Raw genomic sequence first — 18,121 nt, forward strand, 5'->3', positions numbered from 1 at the left:
GCCAAGCCTGAGCAGATCTTCATTGCTTCACACCATCTTCTTAGTCTTTCTCTTCCTTGGTCAATCCCAACCCTTCCATAAAGGACATAAGGCAGTCTTTCTTGGCACGTCCTGGCTATGTGCCGAAACCACTGGAGCTATCTTTTATGTAGTCCATTTAGGATGTTATCAGTGTAACCCAACCCTTCCTTTACTTTATCATTTGTCTTTTTTTGTTCTCTAATCTATCTCTATGTCTTCTCTTTAAAATTTCCTCCTACCTCTTTAAACAAGCTTGAAGGCCTCGAGATGGCAGTCCCATCACCAAATGAGACTGCAGATGGCCAGTAACATTCTCAGTAACCACTTTGTGCTGTTGATTCATTTCAAGCACTTTAATTCAAAACCTTTTAATTTTCTTGTTTGCCAGTGATCCAGCTGTCTGTTCCATAGAGCACCACTGGAAGGATCATTGAGTCGAAGAGTTTAGGCTTTGACTAATTTTTTTGTTCTCCATATTTTATTTAACTTTTTCATTTCTGACCATCCTAAACTATCAACCACTAATGCTTGATAGTTAAATCTTCACTGACTAATAATCTTAGATAATTGAAACAGTCTACTTGTTCTATTCTTTTATTATTTATTGTAATATTGACATTTGTCTTATCGTGATTAATCTCCAAGTTGTATTTGTTGCTGGTTAGATTTAGATTAGTACTTTGATCATTGATTTTAGGTCTTTAAATTATGCTATCAGACACTATCATAATGAGCTTAAAATTGCAATATTCTTAACTTTGGCTGGACTTTTCAGTTGTTCTGAATACTACTACTTTCTTTGGTATTATTCCCAACAAGCAATAGTGTTATATCTATGTTTTCTTCTACTTTGTATATTCCTATCGTTGCTATTGTCTTCACCACTGTTTTCTATACTCTCCCATATAGTTACGTCCTTTCCGGCTTCTGTAATAGTTTTCTAATATAATAAGTTAAATAAATCAGCTATCACTTTTTTTCTTAAACAAACCATGATTTAGGCCGCACCCAAAATTTTGTCATGTATAATCCTTTCATTCATTAGGGCTTTGTCTATGTATGGGACAAGGCCCTAAAATTATGTCCTCTGAGACAGTCTGCCGGTTAAATATTGACGAATTTATTTTTTGCTGCACCAGCCAATACAGAGGATAGATAAGATTCTTATCCAAGGTGGCTATCTCAGAATAATACACAGTAATAAAATTTCAAACACTAATCTAACTATTCTCACTTCTCTTTGTTTTACATACAGTCATGGCCTGAAAGATTAAACTACCTTCATATGTCCCTCCCGCTAGGTTCGGTAATTTTATGAGTGGCTATTTGAATTCATAAAATTGGCTGGATTCAGGCAGATAATATAAAACATATTTATTAAGGCTTAAGAGATATACATGAAATTTATAAGGTACATGATTAACTTAAACACCTTCCTAGCAAAACTCTGATATCAATACTAATGCTATAATGCATAAACCATAACTTGGACCATAGAGTTCCTATAAACCTACAATTTTTCAGCTTAAATTATCTTATCATTAATCACCAAGGTCACTAATCATCTCTCGCAATATATTAAAGTTATTTCACATACAGATCCTTTCTAGGGAAACATTCTTCCAAACAGGGACAGGTTACTGCCAAATGGGATAATCACTCAAGTTCTCTACAACTTGTCCATTCATAAATTAACCTACGGAGTTCACTCATATCTTTAATTGGAAATCAGATACTTTAACATTCTACGTTACCATCCCATGGAATGACTTTCTGTTCTGTCTTCAGCCTTGTCTAGACATCAAGGCACCTTTGTGGGCTACCGTTCTTCGGGTCACTTATGATAGCACCACAATCAGGTTCTCCGAGTCGATAAGGCGATGTGCCGTTCTGGTCTTTCTCTGGAACCTCAGGAATACATCTATATCATCGGTCACTCAATATAGCTTAGCTATTCTGTTATGAAGAGATAGCTAGCTCTGCTTCGCGAACCTCGATAAGCCTTTCATGACCTCTACGGCCGACCCGGAATCATCCCATTGGTGGAGATGGAGAGCCAACTTTCAAGAGCGCAGGAACCAGAAAGCCCTGTGTCGGGGGAGCTTGACCCTTATATTTTCCCTCTCTTTCTTGGAGATTCTCGCGCTTAATTACGTTGATTACCGCACGGCACTCATTCACTTGCGCGTGGCGTTCTTCCAAGAATGGGTTCTAGCTTCGCTTTCCTTATAAATTCTCATTCTCTTAGGCCATACATTGTACTGGACGGTTAAAGTGTGACTTGGACTTTAGCTTACACTCAACTTGCTTTCACACAATACATAGAATGGGATACTGTAATTAAATAATAACCTTAAATAAATTCCTTCATTTGACTCTGTACCAAACGGGTTAAGTCACACATTTCTTAGACTAGACATTTCTTCAGTTTTGCCTTAAATTATAATGTTCATTTCAATTTCCATGCCAAAACACAACATTCTCTGCCTACAATTGAAGGTAGTTGTTCCTGAATACTTTAAATTTTTTTATTTTCAATTTTTGATTATTCAGGACACAACAATAGGGATTCTGTAGAAAGCTACCAGTATTGAGACCACTTGTTTTTAGCTCTACAAGTTTCAGAATGTGAGAACTAGCATTGTTCCAACATGTATACAGTAATTAAACTTTTTTTTTTTATTCTTGTTATTTGTTTGTATGTACCAGTTGTGAAGTTCTAATAACATCTAATATGTATAATTAATCGTTTCCAGTGTCTTTTTTTTTTTTTTTCCTGTATAACTTTTGCTAGTACCCCTGACTTTAGCTTACAATCTGATGCAAATCTGATGACTTATTAAACTCGATATTTATCTAAAAATGTGTGGTCTCAATACTGGAAGTTCTCTACAGGACTGCTAAACCACAGAAACTTAGGCATTCATCTAGAAGCAATACAGATGTTATCTCCAATCCCAGTTGTTTATAGTGAATGTTTTTTTTTTTGTTTTTTTTTTTTTTTGCTTCCTACAAGTTCATTAATGCTTTCACATGTTTTCCCTGTATATGTTCAGTTAATTTCCTTCTAAATTTTATAATGAAAGATATATTTTAAAAGTAGATTGTCTAATTTATTTCATATAGTTCTGAAGAAGAAAGACATAAGTGGTTAACAGATCTAACGGCAGCTATTAGAACTGCTAGGGACCATAAAGATGACAGACTGATTTATTCTAGTCTGCATTCTTGTAGTAAGTACTAATGATTAAGTATAATATTTGAAGATTAAAAATTCTAAATATGCTTATTTCTGAAGTATTAATGTTGCAGATTCTGATAAACAAGGGCAAATATTCAGGGTGTACTAGGTGTGTGGCTCATCCACGGAATAGCAATATCACCAATATATTTTTGCATTTACCACTCGGTCAGCCAGGCTGGCTGGCTGGCCTAGTGGTTAGCGTATCCGCTCTCCAGCCAAAAAGCTGCGGGTTCGAATCCCACCATGGTGCTGGATGTTTGTGATTTTCGGTGGAAATCAGTAGTGGTGGTGGTCGCCGGTAGATGGTGTAGGTGCAGTCGGTCGGTGGATTGAGTGGTGGAGACAGAGCTGTAGAGCAAGTGCCCTCCCTCGATGAGTCCTTGGATTCCCTGGAGGTGTCTAATAATAATAATTGTTAGAAGTTTTTTCCACTTGGTTAGACTATAATAAATTTAGTTTAATCCTTTATCCAAGTGTAAACAAACATAGTTTGCACTTGAAGTATCTTCAGGGCTGAGGCAACTCGTGGTAAAGGTGGACCAAGCTCTCATCACTCCTTTTTCCAGTATCTCCCATAATGCAAAGCACATCTCCTTGTGGACATGTATAATGCTATGCATTAAGGGAAGGGCCACTACCCAGACTGGTTTCGACCTTTATTGAGGTCTTGTCAGTGGGAGCCAGACCCAGAAGTGGTGATACTAAGGCAGAAGCAATGGAGAAGTCATATTTACCTATATGAGTTGCCAAAAGGTGGACCACCTTAATATTAAATTACTCTGAATTTAGAGAAAGATGTTGGAAGTTTTTCCCCACTTGGTTAGTCTATAATAAATTTAGTTTAATCCTTTATCCAAGTGTAAACAAACATAGTTTGCACTTGAAGTATCTTCAGGGCTGAGGCAACTCGTGGTAAAGGTGGACCAAGCTCTCATCACTCCTTGTCCCAGTATCTCCCATAATGCAAAGCACATCTCCTTGCAGACATGTATAATAATAATTATTATTATTACAGGTGACTCCACGGAGTCCTTAGACTCATCGAGGGAGGCCCTAAACATCATGTCCACACAACTATCCATTCTCACAGTATCTGTCATACTACATTCTCACAGTATCTTTCATACCTTGCCTTGAACTCACTCACTGTCATAGCACCCACAACAGACTCTGGTAGCTTATTCCACTCATTTATCACTCTAAAAGTAAAGAACCCAGCTCTAACACCCTTTACCTAACCACACTCTTGCCCAGTTTCCATAGGTGTCCCCTATCTCACCACCAGTCCTGGCTAAGGCATTTGAAAAATATCCTCTGAATTAATCCTATAGAAACCCTTTAGCGATTTGAATGTCTCAATCATATCTCCCCTTTTCCGCCTATCAACCAATTTCTGCAACCCACAAATCTTCAACCTGTTCTCATAAGGTTCATTCCATAGACCTGCTATCATCTTGGTCACTCTCTCTGGATCCTCTCCACCTCCTCCCCATCAAGAAGAAACCTAGGTGACCAAATCTGGGCACAGTAGTCGAGATGAGATCTTATCAAGGCTCGGTACAGAGGTACAATAATTTGCTTGTCTCTGCTCGTCAAGTGTTTTTCAACAACCAAGTGAGTTGATGAGCTGATTTAGCAATGTGCCCCCTAAACTTCATTTCCTTATCCACCAACACTCCCAAGTCCCTGGCCTCATCAATCTCCTGGAGTACAGTTCCACCAATGTGGTATACTGCTGCTAATCTTTTCACTCCAAAATGCATAACCTTACATTTTGTCACATTAAATTGACATCCATTCTCCTTAGCCCAGAACTCCAATCTATCTAAGTCATCCTGTAAGATTTTGACATCTTCTGCATTCACTATTGCCCTCCCAACTTTGCATCATCAGAGAACAAATGAACTGTTCCTCTTAGATCCTTCCCTATATCGTTAACGAACAATTTTCCCCTGTGACTAGTGGTACACCACTAGTCACAGGCCGTCTTTTGGACTCTACTCCTGAATAAACTACTCTGATATATCTCCATCAACCACCCACCTATCCATCTCACCAACCCTATATCCATTCCCGTATGTTGCAGTTTACGGATTAGAATTCCATGTGGTATCCTGTCAAATGCCTTAGCCAGGTCCAGCAGTATCACTGTAAACCCATTAACCTTATCCAGTTCAGCCGTCACTGTGTTATAAAACTTGAGCAAGTTACTGAGGCATGATCTACCCTTCACAAAGCCATGCTGTCCCCCATCTAGTGTCTCATTTTCACCAGTCCATTCCTGTATTTTTTCCCTTGACTGCTTTCTCCAAGGCCTTGACAACGACTCCTGATATGCTGATCGGTCGGTAATTTGCAACAGTGGTCTTGGATCCTCCTTTATGCAGTGGAACTATTTTCCCCTCTTTCCACACCTTTGGGACTAAACCAGACCTGAGACTCAGATTAAACAACATGGTCAAGGGCACTGATAATTCTTTAGCCTCTTCAAGTAAGACCCGTGCCGGTATACCATCCAATCCCACAGATCTATTCACATTAAGGTTCTGTAATAGACTATTCACCTCCACTTCATTCATCACAATTCCCATATAAACTGATGGTTCCTTCATTTTTGCAATGCCACCACCTGGATGATATACTCTTGCAAAGTGCTCGCTCAGTAATTCCACTATATGGACTAATTCAGTGACCTCCTTACCCTCGGCATTCCTTAAAATCGTTCTGCTGTGTATAGTTTTTTTTTTGCTTGCAGCATATTGAAAGAACTGTTTGGGATTCTCTTTAGCTTGCATAGCTAGTTTCCTTTCATAATCCACTTTTGCTTTTTTTACCACACTCGTTACCCATCTGGCCTCTGCTTTATACCAATCATGTGCCTGGGTCACCTTTCTCTTTAAATTTCCTCCACAATTGTTCCTTTTTTTTTTTGCAGCTCAAGCTTAATGGTGTTATTCATCCATTTAACCCCTACTTGTTTTACTATTCGGACCCTAGGTATACAATCAGCCATAACCTCCTGTAAATGCTCCTTGACCACTTCCCATGCTCTATCGACATCCAGCCCTTGCAATTTTACATGCCATGGCACTGCTCCAAGCAATCTCCTAAGCTTGTCATACTTGCCAGCACAGTAATTCCACATATTCCCTGTCTTAATTGAAAATTCCACACCTTTAGCCACCTCCCAAGTCAAGACCCTATGATCACTCTCACCAATAAGTGGCAACATGGTCATATTCATTACAGTCGAATTCTCAGATGCTATTACCACATCAAACACTCTCAAACCCCTAGTATTTTCAATTACATGCTGTCTCAGATAGTTATCCCTTAATAATTGAATAAAATCCATTTCCTTCCTCACATGTGTCCTCTCCTCCTCCTTCCAATCAATGTTACCATAGTTGAAATCCCCCATAATAATTACCCTCCTTCCACTCATTTCATCAATTTGTTTATGCATACTATCTCCACCATCTATTCCATCACCTGGTCTATAGCAGCACCCAACTGTATATTTTGTTCTGCCAGTCTCAATCTCACACCAAATAGCCTCAAGTGAGTTCTTTTCACTATCCTGCAATACAACTTCAATTCTACTTGGCTGCAGTTCATCAGCTATCATCAATAACACTCCTTCCCCCCATTTTATTCTCTTTGTCCCTCCTAAACACGCTATAACCTACACGTTCTATCCCACTAACTATATCATATTCCGTCAGCCATGTTTCACTAATGCCAATAACCTGTGGCCAGGAAGAGCCAATCAAGGCCAAAAATTCTTCCTTGTTCCTAATACTCCTGGCATTAGTATACATGAAATGCAGAGGTCCCTTTGTCCCACCCCTATCTTGATGTGTTATTCTAACTATGCCATTCCGATTTCTTGTCCTTAGTACTGGCTTGGGTACATTATATACATTCTTACTCTCAACTTTCTCACTGATGTCCACATATCCACTCCCCCCCCCCTCCTTGGCAGTTCTAGTTTCCCTGGTTCTGCACATCCATTTTCACTTCATTCAGCAACACTTTTTCCAGTCTCCGCACACTAAATCCATTCAAATGCAGGCCATCCATCTTATATAAATCCTTTTGCCCATCAAACTCTTTCCACACCACACCGTCTGCATAACCTGCGCATAAAGTCATTTGCGATTATGTGATTATGATATTTGTGATTAAACTCCTCTCTCTCGTACCGTGGCAACAGACTCACCATCCTAACTCTGTCACTCTTTTCTTTTGCTACCTTTAACAATACTTTCACGTCCTCTCTCATAAAAAATTTATCTCCTTTCAATTCATTCGTACCCGCCACAACTATCAATTCTTTCACCCTCTGTTTTTGCACTCTAATACTCTCACTTACATCCTTAAATTTCTCACCCAGTAAGTACGATTTAGTTAAACTCCCATCTATCACTCCTCTTAATATCGAGTCACCATACAACACTCTTTCCTTCATTTCTGAAACTCTCCCACTCTTACGCTTATTTTTCCTTTCAAACACTTGTTTATTTCCATTAGCCGAGGCACTCTGGAAAGAGTTTTGCAGGTGCTCCAACTGCCACTGTGCACTTTGTATCACTCCGTGCAACCTAGCGATCTCACTCCCTACAAATAATTTCTCATTTTTTTTGTCATTTAAACCATTTTTCTCTCTCTCTGTTTAGTTTCTTTCACTCTCTCTTTGATCACCGCTCTCATTGCCATCTTGTACTACATCGCAATTCCCTATCAAGCCACTATTTTCACTCACATTCTGGCTTTCTTCAACCATAACTATCTCACAACCTGACACATACTTCAATTCCTCATTTTGCCTAATTGAGATAGTCTATATATCAGCCTCACCAGCTGTCACATCTTTTCATGAATTTATTCACAGTACAGTAATTTTATAATAAGGTTATGGGTGCTTTAGAGGGAATGGATACACTGTGAACTTTCCTAAGGCTTTTGACAGAGTACAGCATGAAAGGGTGTTGCATAAGTTGGAGGATATGGGATTGAATTATAAACTATTAGCATGAATAACAGGATGGCTGAGTATATAGTATTTAAGGTAAACTGTGGTGTACACCAGGAATCAGTGTTTTGGTTGCTAGTATTGTCTATATATTAATGTCACTGGGAAGGATATTAGAGGAGACATACAACTATTTGCTGATGATGCAAAAATAAGCAAGGTTATTATTATTAGCATATGATACAACAGCCAGAATGACCACAGGCATTTGGCACCATCTTAAGAAACCAATATATTACTATTGGTTTCATCCTTTATCCAAGTGTAAGCAAACAAAGTTTACACGTGAAGTAACTTCATGACTGGGCTACCTTATATATAGAAGATGACTTCACATCAACCAATGCAATGCATAGCATTATGGGAAGGGCCACTACCTATACTGGTTTCGACCTTTATTGAAGTCTCATTCAGTGGGAACCAGACCCAGAAGTGCTGCTACAAAAGTTGAAGTAATACAGAAGTCATATTTCCATATACAAGTAGTCAAAATGTGTCGTTCCTTATTACTAAAATACTGTATATATACGTAGTATACTCAAATAAGGTATGACACCTTTTGACTACATGTATATGGAAATATGACTTCTGCATTACTTCAACCTTGATATCACTTCGAGGTCTGGCTCCCACTGATGAGACCTCAAAAGTCGAAATCAGTTTGGGTAGTGGCCCTTCTCATAATGCATTGCATTATAGGATACTAAGGCAACGAAGTGAAGTCATTAGCCTCTATATGCAAGTATCCAGTCGTTAAGTGACTTCACACTCAAACTTTGTTTGCTTACACTTGGATAAAGGATGAAATCAAGAATATAATTTCTTGGCATTTTAAATTTATACTATAACTAATTAGAAAAAACTTTCAACAACTATTAGATGTAATGTGTTTTTGTCTGTAAACCTGAGTTTCCTGGAGGAAAAATCCTTCTACCTCTGTATGAGTGAATGCCGATGTATCTTTGATGAAATTTGCAAATTCATTATGTATTTGCAAATTTCCCTTTTATGTTTGACTTAAGTGAATAGTTGCCATTAGTACTTGCTGTGCATGTGTAATCTTCTGAACAGCTTGAAATTTGCACAGTTTTCCCTTTTATATTTGACCTAAGCAAACAGTTACCATTAATGCCTGCTGGGTGTTGATTTACGTAAGGGAAGGGAACAAACTTCTGAAATAGCTTGTATGTCTCCTTTCAGTGGAGGCTACTACTTTCTGTATTCTTATGAATGTCATCTTGAGGAAAATTCATTATGTACTTGACCAGTTTCACCAGATCATTGAAGTATTAGGAATGGCTTCACTTCACAGATCTCTCATTTGCCTCAGTAGTTCTGCTTGATTCAGGTTTAGTATGGGAACTGAATAGTTAAAGAATTTTTTTATACCAAAACCTTTAGAGAAAGAGTTTTTATCCTTATGATGGAGACTGGATATGTTTATTTGTTTGTTTCTTATCCTCACTTAGAAAGAAGAGCTTTATAAGTAAAATCTTCAAATTCTCTTTTGAAATAACTATTGGCCTTATTTTCGTAGTATCTATCTGTATGATTGAGCACCAGAAATCATACTAAGATGCTGATATCCACCAGTGTCCTTGAACAGCAAAGAAAACAAGCACACCAAAGTTATCTGTGTCAGGTTTTATTTGTCTATTCATCTTTGTTGTTTTGAATTCAAGATGTTTCCATTAACATTAACCAGCAATTTTTTATCTTCTTCATTATTGAAAGAATATATATATAGCAATATCCTTGGGTTCGGCTCTTCTAGGCTGTAATCGCCAGGATATTCTATCCTCGGTTGTCAATGTCTCCAAATGGGCAGTTGGAGATTTTTTTTTTTTATAAGGGATATCCATGTTAAACAGGGTCTACCATGCCTCCTAAGTTCCATACACATCATGTGATCCACAGGTTGTCTCATGATGTCTCCATTTCATCTAATTATTTTATCACCAATAAATCTAACTTTGAAGCTTACATGAATGTGTTCATTACACACACGTGTAGCTTTTGTTCTTGTAGTTTCTTAAGAAGCCAACATTCTATGCCATATATAATGGCAGGTTGTACTGCTGATTTATATATCTCCCCTTTTACTTGCACTGCCACCCTTCTCTCACATGATACTACAGACAGTATTCTCCATTTCATCCAACCAGTGTTCTTGCAGTGTTCCACATCTTCATCAATGGTGCTGTCCTTTGTGAAGATTGAGCCCAAGTATTTAAAGCTGTCAGCCTTTTTGAGTGGGGTATCTTGAAAGTATATGATGTCATTGTTAGGGCTGTTCAAAAAATCACAGCACTTGTACTGATTCACAAGCCACCACTTTCCAGTGCTATTCTCCACTTATTTAGCATCAACTGTAGGTTTTCTGGGTCATCACTCATCAGGACAGTGTCATCAGCATATAAAATATCTCATGGGGCAGAACATTGAATGTCTGCTTTTGGATAATCATTGAAGTATTAGGAATGGCTTCACTTCACAGATCTCTCATTTGCCTCAGTAGTTCTGCTTGATTCAGGTTTAGTATGGGAACTGAATAGTTAAAGAATTTTTTTATACCAAAACCTTTAGAGAAAGAGTTTTTATCCTTATGATGGAGACTGGATATGTTTATTTGTTTGTTTCTTATCCTCACTTAGAAAGAAGAGCTTTATAAGCAAAATCTTCAAATTCTCTTTTGAAATAACTATTGGCCTTATTTTCGTAGTATCTATCTGTATGCTACATATACATAGTATCTATCTATCTGTATACATAGGAATACAGAAAGTAGTAGCCTCCACTGAAAGGAGACATACAAGCTATTTCAGAAGTTTGTTCCCTTCCCTTACGTAAATCAACACCCAGCAGGCATTAATGGTAACTGTTTGCTTAGGTCAAATATAAAAGGGAAAACTGCAAATTTCAAGCTGTTCAGAAGATTACACATGCACAGCAAGTACTAATGGCAACTATTCACTTAGGTCAAACATAAAAGGGAAATTTGCAAATACATAATGAATTTGCAATCTGTATCTGTATCTGTATTTCACCAGATCATTGAAGTATTAGGAATGGCTTCACTTCACAGATCTCTCATTTGCCTCAGTAGTTCTGCTTGATTCAGGTTTAGTATGGGAACTGAATAGTTAAAGAATTTTTTTATACCAAAACCTTGTAGATGTCCTCCGTAGCGCAATTGGAAGAACGACGGTACATTGCGCCCTTCGATTGGAATAGGCTTAAGTTCGATTCTCGTCGCGACGGGAGGAATCTTTATCTGGTCAATTTCAATTCGAAGGTGAGTTAGCCGATCTCATACGGAGGTAGCAGGGTTTTTTCTCCCGGAAACTCGGGTTTTTCATCCCACATACATACAAATCGGCCCTTCAGAACACACGCAATTTACAGACAAAAATTACTAGTTGTGGTGGCGGTGGAGGTGGGCAGTAGATGGCGTTGATGGAGATGATTCGTAGTAGCGGTTAGGTGTAGAGACAGTTGTAGATGTCCTCCCGCGATGAGTCTTCAGACTCCTTGGAGGTATCAGGAATAATAATAATAATCTATGACCAAGAAAATCAATTGTTTGGTGGTTCCTACTGAGCCTCTCACTTTGGTTGTGACTTCCAATATGTCTTTCACTTTGCTAATATAATATTCCAGGATCTTCTGTGATCAAAGGCCTTTTGAAGGTCGATAAATACTAGGTGCATGTCTTTTTGTTATCTTTGTGCCTTTCTAGTGATCTGATTGAATGTATGGCATCAATTGAGGATTTTCCTGAAATGAACCAGCACTGATTTTCAGTGGTATTTGTTAGCTCCTGAAATCTCCAATTAAGCACTTACTCCCATATTTTGAATGTATGAGAGATGAGTTTTATGGCTCTATATTTCCCACAGGGTCACATGCACTCCTTTATTTTTATAGAACGGTTTCAGATAGTCTTTTCTCGATTTGTCTGGCATTCTCTCTGTGAGAATCCTGTTGAAAAAATTTGTCACAAAGGTCACACCTACCATGCCCAGCATTTCCACTATTCAGCCAAAATATCATCAGCTCTTTGGCTTTGTTGTTTGTTATTTTGTCAGTTCCTCTGTTTACATCTGATTCTGTAATCTCTGACACAGGACATTCTGTTGGTAGGTCAGGCAGAACTTCACTAGGTTTCATTTAGCAGGTCATGGTAATACTCTTCCATCTCTATCTTTTGTCCTCATTCTTTTTCAGTAACACCCCCTGTTCATTCTTTATGTATTTTGAGCTATTGTTGTTTTGTGATCTTGAAGATTTCCTTTTTTTTTTTTGTCCATTTCAAGAAATGCATAAAAAAATCATCTGCATTGCAAGCTTTTCCTTGTGCTATGGTTCCTCTCGCCTCCTTTGCTGCTTGATATGCAATGCAGTTTTCTTCACTTTTTGGTTCACTGTTATTGTTTGAAAAGAACTTTCTTATTGTGAAACTTGTTCTGTATTTCTTCCTTCTGCAATTAGGTTTCCTTATTGCCATTTATAGGTCCCTTCGATATGTCTAAATGGTGTGCAGCCTGTTTAGTGCAATATCATTGGAAGTCATCTCATATTTTATTCACTGAGCCTCTAAGTCCTTCGCAATGCAAATAATTCACAAGATATTCACATAGATTTTATCCCTCTTGCTTGTCAAGTTTATGCCATTGCATTTTAAAGATCTTCTGTAAAGAATATACCATCACTCTGTTCGGCATCAGAAGCTCTGCCACCAGCATTTCTCCCAGTATTACCTTGCAGTCTTTGAATGTCTTGAGGGACAGGCAGTCTATCATAATATAATCAATTTGAGTGCTTACGTTGCTACTTTTATAAATAATAAAGTGTTCTGTAGGTTTCATGAAGAAGGTATTAATAATTACTTAATCATACATTGATGTAAAGCATAGTGTCTTCACTCTGTGGGTTTATAGACCCATAACCTTTGTTGCCATGAACTCCTTGGTAGATTTCACTCATCCTTCCTACATGGCCATTGAAATAACTGCCTATGCAAGGAGGGTCTGGAAACACCTAGAGCAAAAAAAGATATTAAAGCAACTGATATAACACCACAAGAAAGAATATACCAGTAGCAGAGTTATGAAGGTAACTTATATTCTGATATGTTCTTTCTTGTGGTTATATCAGTTGATTTAATATCATTTTTGTTCTAGGTGTTCATCAGAACTTTCTAGACCTCCTTGTTTATTTTATCTCATTTGATGGTATAGACTGCTGACAGTCATCAAGATCATTCCAGAATAACTGTTTTTCTAGGTCACTGCAGATGGTTTGTGGGGCATAAGCAGTGATGACATTCATGTATGGTCACATATCTAGTGCTAATGAATAGTGATTGTGCAATTGCTTATTCAAGTAACTTCCATAATATGCTCCTGAAATTCACTGTTGGACACTGCACTGACTCCATTACAATTTGCTACCTTGCCATGGTAGATGAGTTTGCATCCATTTCCAATATTCCTTGATTTAAACTCCTTCCATTTTGTCTCTTGAATACAACAGATGTTGATGCATCTTCGATTTAAAACTTCACCTAATTCAGCACTGCATATGGTCATCACGCCCACTATACATTGATATAATTTTTGTTTTAATCATATCACCTTTTGTATATGAATCCTGCAGCTTTCTGCTACCCTCTTAAATGAGTGATCATACCTCTGGACTTTTATTTAAAAAAATTGCTGTTTTATACTAGCTCCTATCATATAGCTGTGCAGAAGTTATCAGAACTTAAGTTTTATTCACAACAGATGTGTTTTATGATATTCAATAAAATATCATTTTTGTATTTTTTTATTAGGTTCATCAGATGAACTTGTTGAAAAGGCTGATGGCAGCTATTCTACAACAGAGCAGCTAAGTAGTGGTACAGGATCAACTGACAAGCATCAACAGTATCGATCTAATACCACTGTTCATGTGTGTTGGCACCGTAATACTAGCGTAGGAAAGAATGACTATAGCCGATCAATGCTGGTGATTACTTTTTATTCTTAAACTATTAGAAAAACACTCATGTAGAAAATTTTTTTCACTTGGTTAGAAATTAAATTAAATTTACCAAGAAATTATATTTTTGTTTAATCCTTTATTTGAGTATAAGCAAACAAAGTTTGCACGTGAAGTATCTGCACGAGTAGGCTACTGGTATATAGAGGCCAATGACTTTACATTAATTGCCTTAGTATTGCTTACTGCAAAGCACCCTTCCTTTTGGACGTATAAAATGCTGTGCATTATTGGAAGAGTCGCTACCCAGACCGGTTTCAACCTCTACTGAGGTGTAAAAGTAAAGGGGTATTCATCATGGAGTTAGAGTAATTAGTATAGGAGTGCAAGAGAGTTGGATAATAAAAGGAGAAAGAAAAGACAGGTGAATAGCATGCAAGATAGGAAAAAAGGCCTCAGCTTTTTTATATCATCAAGTAGCCAAAGGCTATTATTTTTTATTTTTTTTTCACCAATATCAAGTAGCTGAACAAACAAAAACACCAATTGAAATTAAGTGCAAAGATGACTGATACCCAGGGTGGTTAGCCTTATCTGAGTTAACTGCCTTGAGTTAGCCTTCTGTGCTTGGGATCATTCTCCAGTCATTCCTGCAATTGACTGGAGACCACAGTGAACTAAGAGAATGGAACCATTTAAAAAACCTCATAGTAAAAATAGACAGAATTGTTTCTCCCCCCCCAGTAAATGTTGCATACTGTGGGTGGTCTGTATCTCCTAGCCAAAAATTTGGTATCTCTTAGAATGCTTCTTTCTGAATACAAAAAAAAATAATCCGACTGAACAATTAAAATTTCCATAATACAATATTATAAAGCATTTGTATGTCATATTGTTGGTTTTCAAATCAATGTTTTTTAATTCATTAATTATAAAAAGCAAAATTCTTTTCCCATTGCTGACAGATGTGTGTGTGTGGGGGGGATGACATACATCATGATGAAATGTCATATCATGCCACCTCTATTGTCTGATCAAACAAGATTTGTCCCCCCCCCCCCAAAAAAAAAATAATAAAATAAAATATCATTCATACACTGTTTTCATCAGGAAACTATGATGATCGGTGAAAAGTGAAAAACAAATCTCACTAGAACTGAAGATAAATGCCATCAATGTTAGAAGCATTGGTTGAAGGTGGATCTACAAATGAATTATACAAAAATTATCCCCCCTCCACACACACACACACACACACATGTATGCATATACACTGTTATCATCAGGAAACTAGAGTGATCAGTGGAAAGTTCACAAGAACAGGGCAATTCATATACTCCAGGATATGATAAAGAAGAGAGCTTGTCCTTAGGTGAGTGGATGAGAGTTGCTAATTTGATATGTGGTTTAAATATGATGCATAGGTGATATTTATTTGTGCATAGATAGAACTTTTCAGACCACCATCATATTTGCAGTCTTTGCTACATCGACCCTAAATTTCAACTTTCTATCTACTAACACTCCAAGATCCTTAGCCTGATCAGTTTCTTCTAGCATAATCCCACCAATATAATATGACATTGGATATCTAATCATGCCAAACTGAATGACTTTACATTTGTAGACATTAAACTGGCATCCATTTTCCCATACCCACAATTCCAGCCTATTCAAATCATTCTGGAAGTACTGCATATCAACAGCATTCCTGATTACTCTACCTATCTTTGCATCATCAGCAAATAGCTGCATGTCATTTTGCAAATCCTTCCCAATATCATTAATGTACAGATTGAATAACAGTCAACAAGCACTGATCCTTGTGGTACACTACTTGTTACCTTAAATCTTGCAGACTCAGATCTCCCGTATACCACTTTTTGATACCTGTCCATCAGCCATCTTCTTATCTACCCTAATATTCTATAATCCAAACCCATATTCTCCAATTTATGCAACAATCTACCATTCTGTATTTTTTCAAAAACCTTAGCAAAATCCAAAAGTATCATATACACCATGATACTTTTGGACAAGAAGATGGCTGACGCCAGATATCAAAATGTGGTATACGGGAGATCTGAGTCTGCAAGATTTAAGGTAACAAGTAGTGTACCACAAGGATCAGTGCTTGTCCACTGTTATTCAATCTGTACATTAATGATATTGGGAAGGATTTGACATTGAACTAGTCAAGAAGAATGGTGTATTCATTCCCCCCTGTCTAGTTCAATGATAACATTGTTATAAAATGTGAACAAGTTGCTAAAACATGATCTTCCCTTAGTAAACCCATGCTGCTCATTGCAAAGTAGAGATTCTCTGTCAATCCATTTCTGAATGTGAGCCCTAACCAACTTTTCCAAAATCTTCACCACCACTCCTGAGATATTAATTGGTCAATAGTTGGATACATCAGTCTTTGCACCACCCTTGTGCAATGGAATTACCATACATTCTTTCCATTCCTGTGGAATCTTCTCTGTTCTAAGACTCGTTAAACAGCCTGGTCAAAGGAATAGCCAGTCCAGCTGAACACTCTTTTAGCACACATTCTTATATTCCATCAGTACGTGTGATAAAAGTATATATGTGGAACTACAAGGCCAGTGATTCCAAAAAGCTTAGTAAACAGCTTGAAGCTATATCATGGAATGAGGATTTACATTCCGAAGGTCAAAAGGCCAAATAAGACAGGTAATAAATAAACAGAATTGCAACAAAGCAGCTGAAGGGAAAAATTAAGCTTACTGCAGATGGCTCACATTAATCACTCCAGTTTTGTACTCAGTCTATGCTGAAACATGCCACAAATGCAAAATATTCATCAGCAGATCTAAATATAATTTCATAAAGGCCAACAGATGAAGACTTGCCTCCTCTCCAAATGGAAGCCATGCCTTCTTGTCCCTTGCTAAAGCCATTGGATGCACCTTCTGTTCACCTACGCTTTTGCCAATCTCTCATCCTGATGACACCACTGTTACACTATCCAAAGATAATGCTGACTTAGCATCTCTTTTCCTTCACATCCTACATATGTATCCAAGGCACATTGCCTCCTATCATAATGTTGCTTCCTGTATCCTGTATTTTTTCAGCAAAAAGACAAAAAAAATTATTATTTTTATTATCATCATCATCAACATCAAATTCCTGATATATATCCTCAAGGGGTGTACAGGATATGATAGTATTACATGAAAAATTACATCATTACTAACTTCCTATCTACAATTTTCCTTCAAATCAGTCTGTTACTTGTCAAGACTACAACATTATCAGATCTTATATTTCTTATTATCTAGGCACTTTATACAGTATCAATCCACCTATATCTTGGTTTTCCTCTGGGTCGTTTTCCTGCCAACCTGGCAGAGAGCACTTGTTTTGCTAATCTTTCCTCTCCCATTCTGTTTAAGTGACCATACCACCTGAGATTAGCATTTTTAACATGATATTGCCATTGATGCCATCTGTTCATGCCTCTAATCTCAGGACTCTCATATCTGCAGGCTCTAGTTTTTGGTCAGGTGTTTTAATTCTGACCCAGCTCTCAGATCCATAAGTTAATATTGGCTTGAATACTGTCTTGTATACAGCTAATTTGGTGTTTTAGCTAATTTCTCTCTTATTCCATATAATTTATTCGGTTGACTTCCTACCATACCAGCATTGTTGATTCTGTTGTCTATATCCATATTTAATTTAGCATCTTCACTAAAAATCGTGACTAAGTAGCTGAAATGTTTTACTTGTTCTGTAAAATTCGATGCAGAGTAAATTTTTATATTTTTTATTGCATCGACTTTTACAGAGGTCACATCTAGAAA

The 18,121-nt window shown here is 37.4% G+C and overlaps 1 protein-coding gene across 2 annotated transcripts in view; it reads left to right on the forward strand.

The window, feature by feature from the left end:
- The window catches only part of Cdep (Chondrocyte-derived ezrin-like domain containing protein), a 741,059-nt gene that overhangs the window by 663,729 nt on the left and 59,209 nt on the right, over positions 1-18,121 (forward strand). For both annotated transcript variants that reach the window (XM_090413128.1, XM_090413137.1), the window contains exons 25-26: positions 3,148-3,254; positions 14,137-14,312. In XM_090413128.1, the coding sequence (XP_090269254.1) occupies positions 3,148-3,254; positions 14,137-14,312 (283 nt within the window). The remainder of the gene's footprint in view (positions 1-3,147; positions 3,255-14,136; positions 14,313-18,121) is intronic.

Source organism: Typopeltis vanoorti, chromosome 2 (assembly GCF_054136105.1).
Source record: "Typopeltis vanoorti isolate ZY-2024b chromosome 2, IOZ_Tvanoo_1.0, whole genome shotgun sequence".
In the NCBI taxonomy this organism is placed as follows: Eukaryota; Metazoa; Arthropoda; class Arachnida; order Uropygi; family Thelyphonidae; genus Typopeltis; species Typopeltis vanoorti.